At 28.1% G+C, this 19,705-nt stretch overlaps 2 protein-coding genes across 3 annotated transcripts; one reads left to right on the plus strand and one right to left on the minus strand.

Annotated features, from left to right (window-relative positions):
• Positions 1–4,370: 4,370 nt before the first annotated feature.
• On the plus strand, positions 4,371–5,830 carry LOC113381212 (transcription initiation factor TFIID subunit 7). Its single transcript, XM_026620178.1, has one exon. The coding sequence runs from the start codon at positions 4,484–4,486 to the stop codon at positions 5,828–5,830; it is 1,347 nt and encodes a 448-aa protein (XP_026475963.1). The 5' UTR covers positions 4,371–4,483.
• A 2,698-nt stretch (positions 5,831–8,528) lies between these two features.
• LOC113372297 (flocculation protein FLO11) lies at positions 8,529–15,811 on the minus strand. Of its 2 annotated transcripts, none has more exons than XM_026612630.1 (12): positions 15,207–15,811; positions 13,811–14,192; positions 13,614–13,736; positions 13,296–13,490; positions 12,948–13,166; positions 11,687–11,782; positions 11,382–11,622; positions 10,119–10,374; positions 9,787–9,984; positions 9,336–9,541; positions 8,879–8,980; positions 8,529–8,802 (listed from the first exon to the last, which is right to left on the minus strand). In XM_026612630.1, the coding sequence occupies exons 1-12, from the start codon at positions 15,251–15,253 to the stop codon at positions 8,678–8,680; spliced, it is 2,190 nt and encodes a 729-aa protein (XP_026468415.1). In that variant the 5' UTR covers positions 15,254–15,811; the 3' UTR covers positions 8,529–8,677. The 2 variants fall into 2 exon arrangements, with proteins under 2 accessions (XP_026468415.1, XP_026468406.1); XM_026612621.1 differs by having other exon boundaries at positions 8,879–8,992.
• Positions 15,812–19,705: the final 3,894 nt, after the last annotated feature.

Genomic DNA, 19,705 nt, shown 5'->3' on the forward strand with positions numbered 1-19,705 from the left:
TTATATTCTTACAAAAAGAGCAGGGTTCTTTATGACCAATTGGCCGAGATCGTTAAGTTGCCACTACGGTTGCTCACTGTTTCTCGGTTCGAATCCTCAAGTTGCTTGAAAAATTCGAATGTATAGTTTTTCATAATTATCAAATATTAGTTCAAAATATTAAATTCAGGTGTCGCATTTCGACCTTGACACTTAGTATATTTCTGAAAAATAAAAAACTCAAGTTTCGCACTTGACTGTAAGAGAGATACATAAAGAGAGGGAAAAAAAAAGGTAGAGGAAGAACTGGGGAAAGAGAGGGGTAGAGGCAGATGATGAATAAGAGAGATGTGTATGATACATATTCTTTATTCAAATTCAATATTAATACAATATGAGAATGAAAATAACTTTTATCATCAATAACTCAAATAGCCGAGTGGTTTAAGGGACCGCATACTCGGTGAAATCACTCTGGAGGCACAAGGTGAGACGGATCGAGTCCAGCTGAAGGCAACGACGACCAACTACGAAGCAGAAAAAATGGAGCAGTGCTGGTGACTGGCTGGTGGCAGGCGCGGTGGGTCCTGAAACGAACACACGGAGTGATGGTCAACCAAAGGTCCATGATGCGAGAGGTTACACGCAGAGAGACACAGATTACGGAAGATGCATGCCGAACCCGAAAATCTACCCAAAAATCTACCCAAAAACCACAACATTCGAAAAAAACACCAAAAAAGGAAAAAAAATGTGAAAAAAGCGGAAAAAAAAGGAAAAAAAAGGAGGAAGAGGGGAGGAGGAGGAGGAAGGAGGGGGTGGAGAGCCTTAAAAAAACCCCCCTAAGTCCCAGATCAATTTTTCTCTTTTCTGTTCAGCGTTGAAACTTTTTTATGTTTTTTAGTGTTCCCTCACACCAATTCCCAAAGTCAACACTCGAATGAAATCAAGTCCACGTTGAAATTTTCACAACGAGAAAAAATTACTGGGACTTAGTTAAAATATTTAACTTTGCCCCAATAAAATTTTCTCGTTGTGAAATATTCAATGTGAGCCTCATTCATTCGAATGTTGGCTTTGGGATAATACAGCATGCATAAATAACTCGTCTGTCTTAATTGAAAAGGTTTCAGAAAATTTGGACTTAGAAAAAAAAAATTATTTAAAGGAATTATTTAATTAATCGATGAAATGAAATAAAATTAATCGAATCAAAATTGTTTATACATGACTTGATGTGAAACCTTTACAATTAATCGAGACAAAAACAAATGCAGTTGACTTGAATAATATACAAATTATTGGAAAAAGCAATAAAAGAAATATAACAAAACTTGTAAAATGGAATATTGAAAAATGTTCAAAAACTTCAACATTAAAAATTCAAAACTGTCAAAAAGCTGAATGTTATCCTTTAGAAATTGAGTTAAATAATGTTTAGAACTTGAATCGAATAATAAACTTGTGAACAAAATTATGTTTTGTCTAATCATTCAAGTCAACTCTTCGAAACTTTGATTGCATGCCCTGATCAAAATTATTTTTAGAATTAAAAGAATAAAAATCTATAATTTAGCTATGCAGCGATATGATTGAATAAATTTAAAATAAAATTACAATGATATACTTCTAAAAGCTGCATTTAATTAACAATTTCGTAAGTTATATTGAGAATTTTAAATATTTTGATCAAAACCAACAATCGTGTTATCATAAAAAAGAATGTTCATGCAGTCAATATCGCTACAGGGAAAACACATGATTCTTGACACTGGAAATATCAAATACAAATACAAATATTTTTTCTGTATAATAATGAACAAGAGATGTAATAAAAAAGAGTTTTTTGTAACAAAGTAAGTTTGTAATTTGTAACAAAATACCATCAATTTAGGAGTTACCTAAGGAGGAATACTAGGGCCTCTTCAACAAATAAGTAATCAATGTACACAAAAAGCTGTATTGGTTAACTAATAATTTAGTAACAAAATTTTTATATACATATAAGAATTCTGAATTCCACACAAAATCTGCTCATAGTGTTAATATAAAATAAAAGAATTTCTGAACGTATTTCTGATTTCTGATTTCTGGCTTTCTCTTTTATGTTAATTTAAAACATTCATAAGAGGCACTTGTATAAATAAATAAAAAAACTGAATCAACATGTTTTCCCCGTAACAAATTAAATAAAAACATAGTCTTTTACACATATGCCTGCCAAATTAATTTAAAATCTTTTATTCGCATAATAGTTGTAGTTGAATATACAAAAGATAAATTGTATTTTATGTATTAAAAATTTATAAAGTATACCTTATTAAAAAAATGATATTGACTAAAATATAAGCAATATTTTCAGCAGATATATGTATGCAAAATAATAATAATGCACAAGTCAGAAAATATTTCACTAAAATATATACAGGCTGCTTTTTAAATGACATCGGAAAACAAAGGGACAAGTTCTCAAAAAAAAAGGGACAAATTCTCAAAAAAGAAAAACAAGCATAAAATACATAATTAATAAGAAATATTATTATTATAAGTATAAAAAGTAGCATGTCATACAAACTCAATCAATAATTGTAAACTTCTTTCAGAAAATAAATTATAAGTAATATCATTTTATTTATTTCTAATCAAATCATAGTTTTATTGGAGATGACAAACAATATTGTGTCAAAAAAAAAAGATTTTCAAAATTAATTGACTGCTTTAAATTCAAAATTAAGAAATACTTAATGCATATATATACATTATATATATATATATATATATATATATATAATAGGAAACTAAATATTTAAAACATGGTGCATCGAATGCTATATGATAAATGCCTGTATATAATTCCAGAAATATAATCTTTGACTCGATTTGTATAAAACATGCTTTGCACTTACATTGTAATGAATCCTCTTCAACAGCTCCCAGAACACAAATCCAAGACTTCAACCACCTCTGTAGCATCTGCCAGAAACCTCAAGTACTCGACACAAAATCACTACTTTAAAACCACTACATAACTTTGTCTTTTACATGCCTATTGGACATGTTGCAATTGTCCGAGTTAAGCCTTCACACAACACATAATAAATCATGTCAAAAATAAACCTTGTGGCAATAATATTGCTAAGTAATGGCTTTATGTTATTTTTCAGCAGATGCATGTGCATAAAAAACTAATGATTTATGAGTCAGCAAATATTTTATGAATTATATACAGGCTATTAAAATGACTTAATTTTAAGAAATCATGAGCTAAATATCTCATATATTATAAAATTTTATAAGTGTACTATTTGTTGTGCAATAAAGGCCTGTATATAAATTTAGAGAAGTATTCTTTGACATGTTTATAAAAATTGATTGCTCACATTGAGAAGAAAACCCAAAGCATCTGCAAGAAGTCTCAAAGCTCTACACTCAATCACTATTTCAAAAACACTACTGTGGTCACTAATTTCATATAATTAATAAATTGTCAAGTCTTTACTAAATACACAACGCGATGCACGTTTTAGAGATTTTTGTGAATTAAATTATGATAATACTTTGAAAATATACAGATATGTTGCAGAAGTGCTTTCTGCCTTTAAAATCGCAAATATATACATCATGTTGATAAGAATTGCAAACATGAACATAACTAAAGGATACATTGGAATCTGTAAAAAATATTAGATTTTGATTAGAATTAAATTTGCTGAAAGAGATAATTATCATTAGTTGAAGACCTAAAGACTTCGACACACATATCTGTTTTAAATGAATACCACCATATATAAATTTTATATCGTAATGATCTACGTAATTAATGAAACAATATAATGCATGAATGAATTATATCTAATTACGAATTTAATTAAAATAAGTGATTAATTAACACGAGAGCTTTTCACAACAATCTCTATGACACTTGTGCATATCAAAGATGGACGCCATCAAAAGGCGATGGATGGCGATGACGCAGAGAGCGCGAAATTCAAATTTCAAATCTTATCGAAAATAAATATCGAATAATAAATATCGAAAATAAATATTCATGTGTATTTCAACTGCATAAAATATCTTAACATATATATTTTTGTTACTAAAGTTCAGCGTAATGATATCACTTCATCACTTTTTACTCTCTTATCCAAGATTATTATATTGTCTAGGATTGTAGTAAAACTTGTTCGCCTTTTCGATCTCAGCGCCATTAGAAGATTGGCGGGATTACCTATTACTAATAAAATGTCACTTTGCGTTTACAAATAACATTCTGCATAGACTATATATTATGTTATATATAACGTGTATCAGTATCTATAACGTGTAATAATTCTAGTTTCGCAATATTTATGATTTCAAAATTTTTAATTTTAAACAAAACATAACAAAATAGTAGCTGGTATTCAAACAAGTAGTTGGAGGATTCATACTTTTATAACCTAAATTGAAATCAGACTATTATATTCATTCAGTTTCTGTTTGCTTTAGTAATACTCACATTAAAATGAGTTATAACAAAAGTAATCGTCCAGTTAGTGATAAAAGAGATTATAGCGAAGTGGTTGAATTGGAAAATCAGTTTATACTCCGTCTTCCAGAGGAGCCTGCAAAAGTTCTAAGGGAGGCATTGAAAAATGGAGTGGCTAGTTTGAAGGACAGGTTTACCATTCAGTTAGAAGACGACATGCGTTATGGAGAAGTACGAATCGATCATTTTCTTATGCACGCTAAAGTTGTTGATTTGCCAACTATTGTGGAATCACTCAAAACTATTGACAACAGGAGCTTTTATAAAACTGCAGATATATGTCAAATGATGATATGTAAGGAGGAACCTGATATATTATCAACAGATGAAGAATCTCCACTCAAGAATAAGAAAAAAGACCCAAATAAGGTAGACAAAAAGTTTTTATGGCCACATGGGATAACTCCACCAACAAAAAATGTTCGCAGAAGACGTTTTAGAAAGACTCTCAAAAAAAAGTATGTCGAAGCACCAGAAATTGAGAAAGAAGTGAAACGTTTACTTCGAGAAGATAATGATGCTGTCAGTGTGAAATGGGAAATCATCAGTGAAGATGATGACCAAATAAAGCAAGATATACCTAGTGGAATGCACACCAATGTAGAAGAAGATTCTTCAAATAAAATGAAAAATAAATCTATAATAAAATCAAAAACTAGGCCAATGTCATATACAGGAGTTCAAAAAAATAGTCCTTTGGTAGACTCACGTATGAATACTGAATCATCTTATGAAAGTACATCAAGATTAGATCTCGTCGAACATGATATATTTGGTGGAGCTGTTAGTGATTCTGAAGAAGAAGATACTAATATTAATATAGATATAGATGATAATAGCCGACTGTCAGCAGATGATACCACAATGAATGATTCAAGCTCTCTTCAGGGAGCCGAAAATGATGATAAACTTGTAACATCTTTTAGCAGTGAAATGTTTTATCCATCTAGTTCTTCTGGGATTGCAATTGAAGGAAATCATTATAATCAAAATAATTCAGATGAAAATGTTTCTAGAAAAACTAGTAGTAAGGCAGATAATTTAGAGCAAAGTACTTCTTGCCTTGAACAGGATAAATCATCCAATAATTCAGGAAACTTTGTGGACAGAAATACTCCAAAAGATATGCTTATGTCACGCATTGAAGAAATTCGTGAACAATTACAAGAGTTGCAAAGTCAAAAGCTTCAAAAGCAGCGCGAGGTTGATAATATGGAGAATGCAGCATTGCAACAGAGATTCCAAGAAATGTTGAAATCACTTGAAGAGCAAATACGAATTAAAGAGATGGAGTATGAAAACTTGCAGTCAATGCTGAATTAAGATTTAGCATCAAGTAGCATTAAATTAAAGTTTTAATTTAATGCTACAGGCTATCATATTATCAAGAAGTAGAAATTTTGATAAAGAATTTTATACATTTATTTTATTTACATGTAAAGTAAAAAAATAGAATTTAATAAAATATAAATATCTTTGAATAGTACATGAATATATATATATATATATATGAGTTAAAATAAATTATTGGAATACATTTCTTAATTAAATGACTATTTTTCTAATTTTCTGTCTACCACATGTCATATAATGTATGCCTATATATATTTCAGTAATTTTCAGTATTGTGTAAATAATGAATTTGGTTACTCACATTGCAAAAAATCCTGTTTTGGGGCAGCTGCTTGGGCTTTCCAAGATGAAAATGTCTCCAAATCATTTCACTTTTACTATAACATATCTGTTAATTTCCAATTGCTCAACTAAAATCTTTGCATAATACTTTTTATTTCATATTAATGCCTTTTGTGAATGATTTGGTAACTTTCAATTTTATATTAAGCAGATATTTTGTTGAAGAACTGATAGGCCTCCAAAGGATACATACACAGATAAAAGAATAGAGTAGTGTACACATTATTTATATATAATGCACATACACATATTTACACATCTTTACATATAGACAATGAAAAAGCAGCAAAGAAAAATCATCCAGGTAAGACTTGATAAGACCGGTAAAATAAAACTGTGTTTACATAAAAGATGCCAGTATATTTATTTATATAGAAATAAATTTTAACTATTCATACTGTAGCTAATTGTATTACAACCTTAAATTAACATTAATATTGTAGGCATTAACAAAATAAATAATGCTTTATATACATCACTATAAACTTAATTCATATAAATTGCAAGAAAAAATTCTGTACAAATAACTATAATTAACCAGTACATTATGCTTTATAAGCAAGGTCTTGATGATAAAGTGAAATTGAAATATTTTCAAACTAGCAATTTACATTGGAATTGTAAAGTAAATACATTCCTATTACAGGGTGCTCAGTATATCTATGACATTTAGAAAGTAGTTAATAATATAATAAATTCAATACATAAAAATATAAAAACAAATTGGTATCCAAAAATATAAATTTACCATGTTTTGTACGCATTACTAACTATTTTGATTCATCTGGTTTGGTTCTATTATTGAATCACAACAGCACATGCTTTATTAGTTCATCCAAAGCATAGTAATTTGTTACAACGCTTTCTTGTCGTATTTTAATTATAAAAAAAAATCTGTTGGCGATTCATCATTTCATAGGTAATAATTTCATTTTCATATGTGTTAATCTATGCCAAAATATAAGCAAACTTTATATATTTTCAAAGTAATTTGGTTAGCTTTTAACTTGAATCAGTTTGATGATTTTGCATTATGATGGAGCATATATTATAGTAAAACTCAGCCAAAAAGCAAAATGAGTCATAAGTTATAACCCATATCCATGTTGTCAAATAATTATTAAGTTATATCAAAGAAAACCAGATTTAAATTCATTTAAAAGTGAACTAATTAGCTTAAAGTGACAAGCATTTGGCACATTTTTTTTTTCATTAAATCAATTCCTTACAGCATCTATGCTAACATTTGAAGAAGTTATGTATGAATATATATCATATAAATTACCAATTGAAGAACTTTATGCACATGAAGATATAGCGATTATCAAAAAGAGTAGTTTGAATTAGTTGAAGTTTAGGTTACACACATATGAATATGGCATCAGTGATAAATATACATATTAAGAAAACATTACACATTAAACGCAAACATCATCACTTAATATTCTAATTATGTTAATTCATATCACTTTCTACAATATACATTTGATTTATTTATATTTCTCACATATTTTTAAACACATTTGCTCCTGAACATTTATCAGGTTTAATTATGAACATAATCTGTTTCCGCTTACTCAAATTAATGGGATAATACCATATTTGTTAAGACAGTAAATTCTGACCATTTTAGAATAATATTGATACAGATTGCATATGAACCACTAATATAGTTTATAAAAATATATTTAATGATCCAAAAATATAAATTTGAAATATAGCAAAATCTTAATTTGCCAAATAATTATATATTTATAAAATGCTTTTGATAAATATTATCTTAAATTTCTATAGCATTCAATTCAAATTTTATTAAACAAAAATGAAACAAAATTCCCAACTTCAATTAATGCTATCAGATGAAAATAATTGATGATTACAAATATTATTAATACAGTCAATAATATTTATAACTTAAGTAATGCACAAAGGCATATACATATTATAAAAAATTGTTAATTAGTAAATATTTTCTATGCTTGATTTACTTATGAACCAATAATATTTTACATTATTTTTAATTTTTATGTTTCCAAGAATCATCAAAATAAGTAAATTTATGAAGTACAGATTTAAGTTAATATTGATTATAATAATTATTTATATGAAAAATAAAGTAATCGAAATAAAAACAAATTTTATCTGTGAATTACAATTGAAAAGAATTTTAATTGATGAGCAGCACCATTCAATATATTGTTATGTGTTTTGTTATGCAATAAGAAACCATAATATATAATTATAGATATCAATTATACAAATAGGATAAAAATTACATATATTATTCTAGAGACCTAAGCATATGAGAAAAAATCATTATTCGATCTTAATTGTTTTATTTTACCTACTATAATTATTTTTATAAATACCTTAGTTATAACACATGATATTCACAAATTGTCGATTTGGGAGGACAACCACACACTTCAGGAACAAATTTATCACAAAGAACTCGTGATAGAAATGCCTCCATTTTTACGTTTTCCAGTTATTTTGTCTTTGATTAGATGAGCTTTGTGGAGGAATCATATCTAGTAAATATTGCCTTTGCAATTCTGCCGCTCTCTGCATATCTGCTAAATTTGGCACACCAGATTTACCTGAAAAGATTAAATTTGAATTATTATTAGTTCTTTATTATTTGTTTTTTTTTAATTACACCTTTATTCCACTCACCAAGCCCAGCAGCCTGTGCGATAGCTAATTGATATGGATATAACAGTTGGGAAAATGGCAACATGTGTGATGAGTTTCCAGTCAAACCTGCTTGAGATAAACCTGAAAACATACCTTGTTAACAAGAAAAAACAAAATAAAATCATTAATCAAGTGTATACAGAAATCAAATAAAACTAATAGATTTAAATACTACAATCTTAACACAGAAAACAATACTTATAACAACTTTGACATACATAAATAAAATCAATAAATACGTTTAAATTAAATATATAAAGCAATTAATTGATTGATTGATTAGAATTTTTTGTATTAATTGCATATTTTACGAATTTAATCTTTACATATTTTAAATATTTTTTTAGATAAAGACAAAACTTCAACAGAATAACTAAGTAAACTTTAATTATGGACATTTTCAATAAATCTACATAAAAATTATATAAATATATACCTCTGATCAATTGATTATGTAAAGCTTGCATGGTTGCCTGCTGTGAAGAAGATGAAGTATTATTTAAATTTGCCAGGTTTCCCAAATTTCCCAGATTTCCCAATCCGCCTAAACTTGCTAAACTACTTAAAGCACCTAGATGGCTTTGATTAAGGAATGCTTTATCCAAATTTGCAGCATCCAAGTTTGATGCTGAATGACGTGATCTAAAAGATAAGTTTGTTTGGAATCAATTAAATCTTTTAACTGACTTTCAGACAAACTCCACATTACTGTACTACTAACAAATTATTAATATATGCCTTCAATTTCTTGATAAAATAGAATCTATTCAAGGCCAATAAAGTATGATATAATAATAATCTAATAAATGAACATAAATGGAAAAAATAGTATTAAGGATACTAAGTCACCAAATTTCATAAATAAACTTTATCATTATATATTTTACCTAGAGCTAGTGGATGGAGGAGGTGTGTGTCTAGCAGGAGGTGTAGGAGCATGCCGATGTACACCTGATGAGTTGGAACCTTTCGCCGATGTTGAATTTGGCGGTGGCAATACAGAGGACTGGTTTTGACTTGGTTCTATAACTGTGGCAGTCACTCCTGGAGGCAGCACTGATAATGCTGAAGGTGATGGGCTAGACCTGAAATATTGCAATATAAATATAATATTATATATTATCTATTATAATTCATACATGATATGTAGATTTCTCATAATTTGCATTCTTCACACATTTACATTATGTGTGGTTTATTAAATTCGTATCATACTAACCTATTGTGGTGCGATTGATGATGATGTACCAGGCTCCCACTAGTAGACTGATGTGAAGAAGAAGAACTAACATTATTAGAATTACTCAGGTTGCTACTATTATTACTACAAGTTGATGTAAGTCTCTGCTCAATTTCTTGCTCCTGTTGTAGTGCCTTGACAAAGGCAGTTTTTAGGCGATTGGTATGTTCTGCTTTCAATGCTTTCTTTACATTTGATGTAACACACTGCTCACATATGACACGAGGATCCTTGCCTGCACATAGCAAACAATTGTACAACTATTGAGTTTAGTATATTTTTACATACAATTTTTCCAACACCTCACATTACCTGGGTCCTTGCATTTGGAGGTAAGGAAATTTTTTGTTTGTTAAGGATTTCATGGCTGCCTTTTTTAAGGATGTAGAAAAAGGAATAGCAGGAGCACATTTATTCACAGGACCACATGAAACTGAACAGGTGAAATTAACTTATACTTATATATACATAAAGCATTAGACAAAACTGGCTTTAATATAGTTATACAGTTGTAACCCTGACATATGAGTGTTCCGAGATATGAGCCGCTAAAAGAGCGGCTTGTTTGCTTTGATATAAGACCAAAATTCGAGATACGGGCTTTGATCCAGTAAGAGTTTTCCCAAGAAATGTTAATAACAAAATAAAAATATAAAAAATTTCGTCAGTTGATGGTGTTTCCTACAATAGAAATATTTTGGCTGTTTTATGATAGCGAATTATTTTACAGTTAGACGTTTTAATTATATATTTATATTAAATTATTAGTAGTATTCATAAGCAGCTTTTTGAGAACTAAAAGTTTATGAATTAAATTCATCTCAAAAAGTTACAACAGTTTGAACATGAGAATTGTTCAACAAAACATATCTAATTCATTTCTGCAATATCAACAATGGATAGGAAAAACAATAATTAAATTATTAAATAGTAGATATTTAAAAACACCACGGTTCTGGAGTTATTTAATGGCAAATCAATGTATTCATATGGGAAATATTGCTTCCAGATACGAATGATTCGACATACGAGCGTGGTTACAAAACAAATTAAACTCATATATTGGGATACCACTGTATATACAGTTTTTTTTTTTGTTCATAAACCTATAATCAAAATGAAATTTTAAGCTATTTCATGCATAAGAACAATATATTGAAATGCAAGTGAATAGAGTTGCTGATCATTATGTAGATAAAAATGATATAATGTACAATTAGTTATTTAAACTAAAAGATGTACCTTGAGGATTTTGGAAAGTTGCATTTGCAGGACGATGTTTGCCTTGCTTCTCCCATTTCCACACGGGAGTAAAATCACTTCGGCATTGTTGACATTTGAATGGCTCTGGTGCAGGAGGACTTTTTCTTTCCTTTGTGATGAAGTCTACAACATGTTCTAAACCAAGCAAATATACAAACTCTGTATTTGATGGATTTGGTATAAAATGCATTTCTGGTGGGGGTGGTTTGGGTGGTGGAATCTGAAAGAAAAGATTTGTAAATGAAAATATAGTTCAGAAAATGATTCATGATTTATTCCTATACCTGAAGCAAAGTTTTCTCCAACTGTTTTCTGAGAGCAAGTTTAGCAGCAGCTTGACGTTGTGCTGGCGTTTGACCATCATCTCGAGATCTTTCATTCTGTAAGTAGCATTAAAAATTTTGTCAACTATTTCTATAATAAATAAAACAAAAATAAAGACAATTATATATATATATATATATATATATATATATATAATCATATAAAGCATTTATAAAAAGGAATACAAAAACAGTTTTTTTTATACAAAAAGTGATAAAATTAAACATATTAATATTTAAACTTATTGAACAATTGTAAGCAGGATGTATACAGGCTACAGAAATTATTATGAATAAAAATGAATGGTGAATAAGAATTATCAAATTTTAATTCACAGCAATCTCTAATAGATCTACTCATCTCATCACAACATCTCTAATAGATTTACAAGTTTTTCATAAGATTTATATGATAATAAATGAAATGTATAAACATGAACAAGTATAACCCCTGATGTCACCTGATCATTTTGCAGAGAAATATTAGAAGGTGTAATAGTAACACCACCTTGTCCAGAACCTAATGCAGGTTTTGTACAAATAGAAACCTCGGTATTTGGAGCATTTATTTGATCTGAATTTGCCATCATTAGCTGCATTCCATTAATTAGAATTTTTTTATTTGTAATTGTTAATAGTACCAGTTTCAATAATATATGAAGCATGTTATATACATAAAGTATGCAAATGGTAATGATTAATCAGAACTAAATATTTAAATCAAAATATTATGCAGAAATAAATTTATGTAACTAAAAGTATCTTTAAAAAAGTCTTAGTGTCAATCTGGTATTAAGTTTTTATAGTGAAATATTTTATACAATGGCACGACATGACTATAAAATCTTCAATCATCAATTGAAATAAGCAATTAGGTTAGAACAAAATGTAAGTAAATTTGTATTGCATTTGTGTTCTTATGTGTATTAGAACCAAACTTTCTAATTTAATTTATTTAATAGCTTGTGACATTCAATAACAATATAATATTCAATAATATTATAATATTCAATAATATTCATTATGATTCTTTTCAAAATTAAGCTATACTAAAAATCTATATAATAAATATATTATAAGATAACTTCTTCAAAATAATTTCAATTCATATATGAATGGGTAAGTAAATTTATAGACTTTGCCATAAACATATTAAATTAGTAAAGCAACATATTAACACAAACATCCATAGTAATGAAAAAAACATAAACCTTCGACTCACATGGGAACTCTTATTAATCTTATTAGATTGTTGAACAGGTGGTCCACTGGTTGGTGTAATAGTAACACTGGGTGTAATAGTGATATTTGCAGGTCTGCCTAATTGTGATTGACCAGAATTAGAACGATGGGCTGGTCCAGGTGTCAGAGTCGCTCCACCAGGAAGAGAACTACGAGGTGATGGTAACACAGTGGTGTTGGCACGTCCAGGTAATGGTTGCTAAAAATGTAAAGTTTTACTTTAATCAAGCTGGTACTTTGTGTTTAAAAAATATAACAATTCCTTGTTATATTATCACATTCAAAAGTTAAATACAATGATAGTGCACATAAAATTAAAAAGTATTACCCCTCTCAGTACAGTAGCAGGCTTACTGCTTCTTAAATGTGCAGGCTGAGGCTGTTGTGTTAAGCCTGGTAAATTATTACCGATTGCTGGTGTAACAGTCAAACTAGATTTATTTGACAATAAAGGTGTAGCACCTCCACTACCTGGCTGTGCAGGAGTCAGAGTTGTATTTGCTGGTAGAACCGTTAATCCATCCTTAAAAAAAATCATTTTACATAAATTTATAATTTCATTGCAATTTAAATAAACATTTAAATTAAATAATTTAGTGAAACAATCAAAACTTAAGGTAAGAGTAAGATTCAAATACATTATTACTTTTAATTGTTGAGACTGTTTCAATTTTTTTAACAATACTAATTTAGTTTCTTCTCCTCTTAATTCTTCCTTCAATTTTCTAATACATTGATCTCGTTCCTGAATTTCAGCCGGTGTCAATTCCTGCAAAAAAAATCAATTAAATAATATTTACAAATAAAATGTATCATGTAATTCTTCTAATATTGAATTTTTACCTTGATGGGATACAAAGGTGGCACATCACAGTCATCAGAATCTGAATCATAGTTTCCATTAGACATTCCTCTACTATTTCCATTAACTTTTGCTGGTAACAGCACAATGTCAGGAGTTTCGGCATAACTTCTAGGCTCAGTTCTCGGTCTCAATACTCTTCGATTGTTTAAACTATTTCTAGGATTTTCGGTTGTAGTGGCAGCAGCAGTTGCTGTTACACTGAGGGTATTATTGTTAGTAGCATTAGAAGTTGAATTTGCTGTAGCATCTGTTCTATATACAGAGGCTGGCGCAGGAGTTATGGTAAGCCCTGAAGTTGTCAGAGCTCGTAAATCCCTTACAGTTGCTGGGGTTATTGTTAGCGATGGATCACGTCTATTACTGCAAAAAATAGCATCAACTGTAAAAGCTACCTCATATAATCAGACTCTGATATAGAAAAAAATTATATTTATATTATTTTTCATGCTTATAAATTTAAACTAAATTGTGTAGTTATTACAAGATGGATATCATTATTTTATGGTATACATTTTGAATAAATAATTAATGTGTGTGTTTATTAAGCTGAGCTTAAGTTTATTAAGTTTATAGATACTGTGTATTCCCTGTTTTAATTTTTTTATTTAAATATATTTACTAGAATAACTAAATGTGAAGTCGATTTTTTTGATTATCCTTCATAAAAATTGTTATCTATTGTTTGAGCGGCAAGTTGAATAAATGCACCAATTTGTTGAGATGGAAACACTAATGAATGTAAAAAAAACATTTTGATTTTCATATAAAAACATTTTTAATTAAATGTGATTAAACTTCTTTGTAACTAATTTCTTTCATTAACGTAAAAAATCAATTGAGTTCTCAGTAGTTTGCAGCTTTATGGATAATGCAAAATTATCTTTTATTTTATATGATTTATAAAATACTATTAATAATTAATTAATCTTTGAAGAAACATGAGGCTGGTTTGTTTTAATTTGAAGAAGGCAATTGATATAAAAACTAATAATGAATGAAAATAGCATTATTGATTTGATATACATAATGAAAACAAAATTATTTAGTGATATGATTAAGAAGATTATAAAAATATGTGAAGTATGTGTAAACTAAAGTCCAATTGACATTTTGGAACAGAATGTAAAACAATCATATTTAGTTTTCTTCTAAAAAGAGTTATTCATTCATTTTTGATAAGCTGATAACATTTAGAAATCTGTTTATATATCATTGATTAATTTCTGTCATATTGTCAGAAAAAAAAGGAATTTTATTAGAAAGTTATACTTTGCAATTTGTAATTGGATTTGAACTTTAAATCTTATTGATATTTTGAAGAAAAATTTAATTTAAAATAATGAATTATAAAAATTAATAAAAATATGTTCATACCTTATACTTAAATCTACTACGTTATCGTCTAGATCCATTTTTTCCATGTTAATTCTGTAAAATCTATCACTAATTGAACTATATAAACAAATGTCATTACAAATTAATTTCGAGCATATTGCAATATTTGATGAGTTTAGTTAACATAACACTTTAAAGTTTTCACAGGGGATTGGTATCTCATCAATTATAACATATTTACATATTTACATATCCATTCAAGTGATTTTGTGGCAAATTAGGTTTTATTTGCACCAATATTACAAGCATAGTATCAATTCGCGAAGAGCATTCGCAATGCGAGATCAAAGTAATATAATTCTTCACGATCTGAGATCAATTTATGCAAACACACCGCACTATCAATTCACAATTAATAAAAACAATTGTTTATTAGAATACATCACTCGTTAAAGCATTTTTTGCATCAACATTTACTACTATCGTGTACTGGCCATTTATTTATGATATTGAATCACTTTAACGGGTTTTTGGAATTTAGTAAATTTGATAAGAATAGTTTTCGTAAAATTTACACAGTTTAGGCAAAAATTAACTCAAATGCTCTGATTTCAATATGGCGTGGCCGGGACATTTCATTACATAAAATCGAAGTATGTCCCACGAATGTTGTGTGTTTACATCTCTCTCTAATCCAAGTATAGGCCAATGAACGTGCATGTATTCTTCACTCGAAACAAAACGCGTTGAAATATATGTACGGCTTGTATACATCGAAAATTAACAATTAATTACTTTTTACACATCGCATAGGAATATTTTTTTAAATTTCATAAGCTTGCAATAAACAGAAGTTTTGAGCATGGCTACATCTTGATAAAAACGATATTATAAAAATGCATCCATCGGTTTTTATGCTTATGCAAAATTGTTTGGCATATATGATAAAATTCATATGAATTCATTGAATCATCTATATGCTTTATCTATATCTATATCTTTTATATTCAAAAAATAACATCGAATATTGATAGAAATCAATTAATTACTAGGATCAATTCTAAAAATTTTTTTGAAATATTTTGCCATTCCATACAACGTAACCCAGCCAATATGAGAATATATTATATATTCATACATTAATTCGTATGTGTGAATGCCGTGTGAAAATCAACCATAACACCATTTATTTATCAAAATAGAAGCGATGAAATTAAATAATCGTCTTGAATTCAATTATATTTTGATTTTCATTTCGCAAACAATTTATTCATTCAGTTCAAATTATCATGATATTAATTGACAATCTTGGCGGTTTCGCTTACGTGTAGAGGTATCTACACGATGGGAGGAGGGAAGTGAAAATCGCATTTGGATAAATCGACCTAGTGTAAATATGTATATTATGTCAATGTTATTATTTTAGTAAATACCAAATATATAACGCTCATAGAGAGTATATACTATAGTAATGCGCGTTGCTAGGCAGTTTCATTAATTATAGATACGAGACACGTTCGATATTCGTTGTTTGAAGTTGTTTTGTTCTAATCAATGTATATACGCGTTGCCAAAATTAACTCTGCACCGCGGTGGCTGTGTGACTGTACATGACGTATTCGTTTGATATGTAAAGTACGTGTCCATATCGACGGCCGCCCCGGCGCGCCAACGACAACGACTGCCCTCACCGCCCTATTCCGCGAAAGTGACAACATTTAGCGTAGTAATAGTAATAGTAATAATCCTAGCTCATTCATAGAGGAAGATGAAATTATCATTATTTTATTTATTTCATATCGAGATTTTTTCAGCCTAATTGCCAAAATAGCTATATAATATTACATGGCTTAGGGCCAATTGCTGGAACTTCCCGTACCGTAATTAAAAATCTTGGTACGGAACCCAAAAAAAAATTACACATTATTAAAATCTCTATAAAATATCTGATGATTTAATGTACATATGTCCAACAAACATTTTTGACCGCAAAATGACATTTTTAACTTATTTTTACTGAGAGTACATAACTGCTGGACCTGCCTTCCCAAAAATTTAATCTAAATTTAAATTCTCTTCATCTTGTTCAAATTTACACAAAATGTGTACACATTATTAAAATCTCTATAAAATATCTGATAATTTAATGTACATATGTCCAATAAACATTTTTACCGCCAAATGACATTTTTAACTTATTTTTATTCAGACTCCATAACCGCTGGACCTGCCTTCCCAAAAATTTAATCTAAATTTAAATTCTCTTCATCTTGTCAATACAAGTAAAATGTTTTTTGAATTATTAAAATCGGACGCTCCGTTCTTTTAAAAACTGAGTTACCGCTTTTGGAACTTTTTGCCTCGTATCTTCGGAACGGCTAGACCTGCCTTCTCCAAAAACTAATCGGAACGTCTCCTTATCAATACGAATCGAATGTTTTTTGAATTATTCAAATCGGTTGATCGGTGTTCCCGAAATCGTCGATGAAAATTTGTATCCGCACACACACATACGCACATACACACATACATCTATTTTTTCTAAGCTATGCCAAAATGTTCAAAAACCTTTGAAACGTAAAGATACATAAAAATTTTCATTTTCGATTTTTTTGCTATTTCTATATCTTATCCTACGGGAAGTTAATAATTAGTAGTGCATGCTGGAACTTCCCGTACTGAAAATTATATTTTTTAAAAATGCTTTAATTTTTTTTGAAAACCTTGAAGGAATTAAAAATTTGTATTTATTTTTTTTTGAAAATTGTGAACTTTTTTCAAAGCAAGAGCGCTGCGTAGCTATTTTAAAGACGAAATATCGAAGCGCGTAAGCGGAAACAATAGCAATTGCTCTGAAATAAAATTAAAATATAAACAAAATTAGAAAGTATAGACTTTAAGAAAATAAAAATTGTGTTTGTTCACTCTATTATTATATAACAGATACCTAACATTTAAAAGAAAAAGTGTATGCTAAAAACCATTTTCTTTAATTATCTGAAAAATTATATATAAATCAGTAGTATATTCTTATATGAATATATTTTTAATTCCAATATTAAATAAAACTATTAATGTATTTTGATTTATTTTCAGCATAGGTACTCATGAATCAATTTTTTGACATTTTCTAAATCTTTTATAACAATTTTTGAATTGTTGTAATTATAATTACATCTTTATAATCTCTTTTCGATACAGGTATTATTTAAATTTGCTTTTCCATTCAATTTAGCTGGACACCTAATCTCCCAACTTAAATGAATTATAAATAGCAAAAGTAATAAAAATTTTTAATTTACATACATAAATGAAATTTTATAATTCATATTTGTCGTATTCATTATTAAGAATTTCTCACTCAAAGTTCATTGTCATGGTTTAAACAATAACAATTTTAATTATACCCGTTATTATATAAAATTGTTATTTTTTGTTAAAATTTCATTTCATCATAAAACCATAGACAACTATATAAATTTTCAATAATACCTTTTTACATATAATATTGTATAAATTGTACAATAATATTGAGTATTATTTATTTTCTAATATTTTCAAGGATAATTGAAATCCATCAATGATCAAAATCTAATTTTGATGATAAATTGACTGACACTTAAAAATATGCACATATGCATTATTATAAACACACTCAAGAAATACAATCATGATATATTATTTCTTATTATATATATTATATATATATATATATATATATATATATATATATATATATATATATATAATATAAATATTTTATTCAATCACTCAAAACCAAGTAAAAATGCACTTATAAAACGTTTATGCAAATTTTTATAAATTAGTGATTATAAGCAAAATGATTAGATTACATAATCAGGTCCAGATATATATTTTAAATATCTCTATCTGGATTCACTTAGTGATTGATTTATAAAGATTTTATATAAAAAGGAGTTATCTATCCATCCGCTTTAAAATTGTGCATTTTATATTTAGCTGTTAAGGCCATTTTGAACAATATATAAATGTTTATAACATTGCAGACAGTTTCTATACAAAATATTTGAAATGTCGATCTAAGAAATTTTACAAGTATTGAAGAATTACTTCTTACCATTATATTATATAATACATAAATCATTTAAGAGAAGTTTACATAATCTAAAATATTATTTTATTACATGTATTTCAAAGGAATTTAATTATTTATTATTAGGGAAAACAATTTTTATCAACAAATTCAAAAGGTTCAAACTTTCATGTAGTAGAAACTAATATCTCAAAAAACATATTTATATCAAGTTAGCTTTCTTATTATATATTATTATATTCATATAATATATTACGTATTGCACTAATGTATGTCTGACTACCTAAAAAATTATTTCAAGATAGCTTGGCTCATACACCAAAATGCATATTTGTATTCTTATCACTGAGTGTCTTCATATTAAATCGTATTATATACAATATATTTGTCAAACCAAGTCTGTAATATTTTCTTTATAAAACAATTGCAATCAACTCTATTTAAATAGCTTTCAGATCTACAT

The sequence above is a fragment of the Ctenocephalides felis genome, unplaced genomic scaffold (assembly GCF_003426905.1).
Source record: "Ctenocephalides felis isolate EL2017-DRISC unplaced genomic scaffold, ASM342690v1 CF-g0.4_SCAFFOLD_00845, whole genome shotgun sequence".
NCBI classification, from domain to species: domain Eukaryota; kingdom Metazoa; phylum Arthropoda; class Insecta; order Siphonaptera; family Pulicidae; genus Ctenocephalides; species Ctenocephalides felis.

Excerpts from the sequence above, each read along its gene's own strand:
- LOC113372297 (XM_026612621.1), bottom strand. The coding sequence starts at position 15,253 with ATGGAAAAAATGGATCTAGACGATAACGTAGTAGATTTAAGTATAAG. Across the intron at positions 13,491-13,613 it reads AACAGTCTCAACAATTAAAA|GATGGATTAACGGTTCTACC; the intron begins GTAATAATGTAT and ends ATTTTTTTTAAG. Across the intron at positions 11,783-12,947 it reads AGATTAATAAGAGTTCCCAT|AATGAAAGATCTCGAGATGA; the intron begins GTGAGTCGAAGG and ends TGCTACTTACAG.
- LOC113381212 (XM_026620178.1), top strand. The coding sequence starts at position 4,484 with ATGAGTTATAACAAAAGTAATCGTCCAGTTAGTGATAAAAGAGATTAT.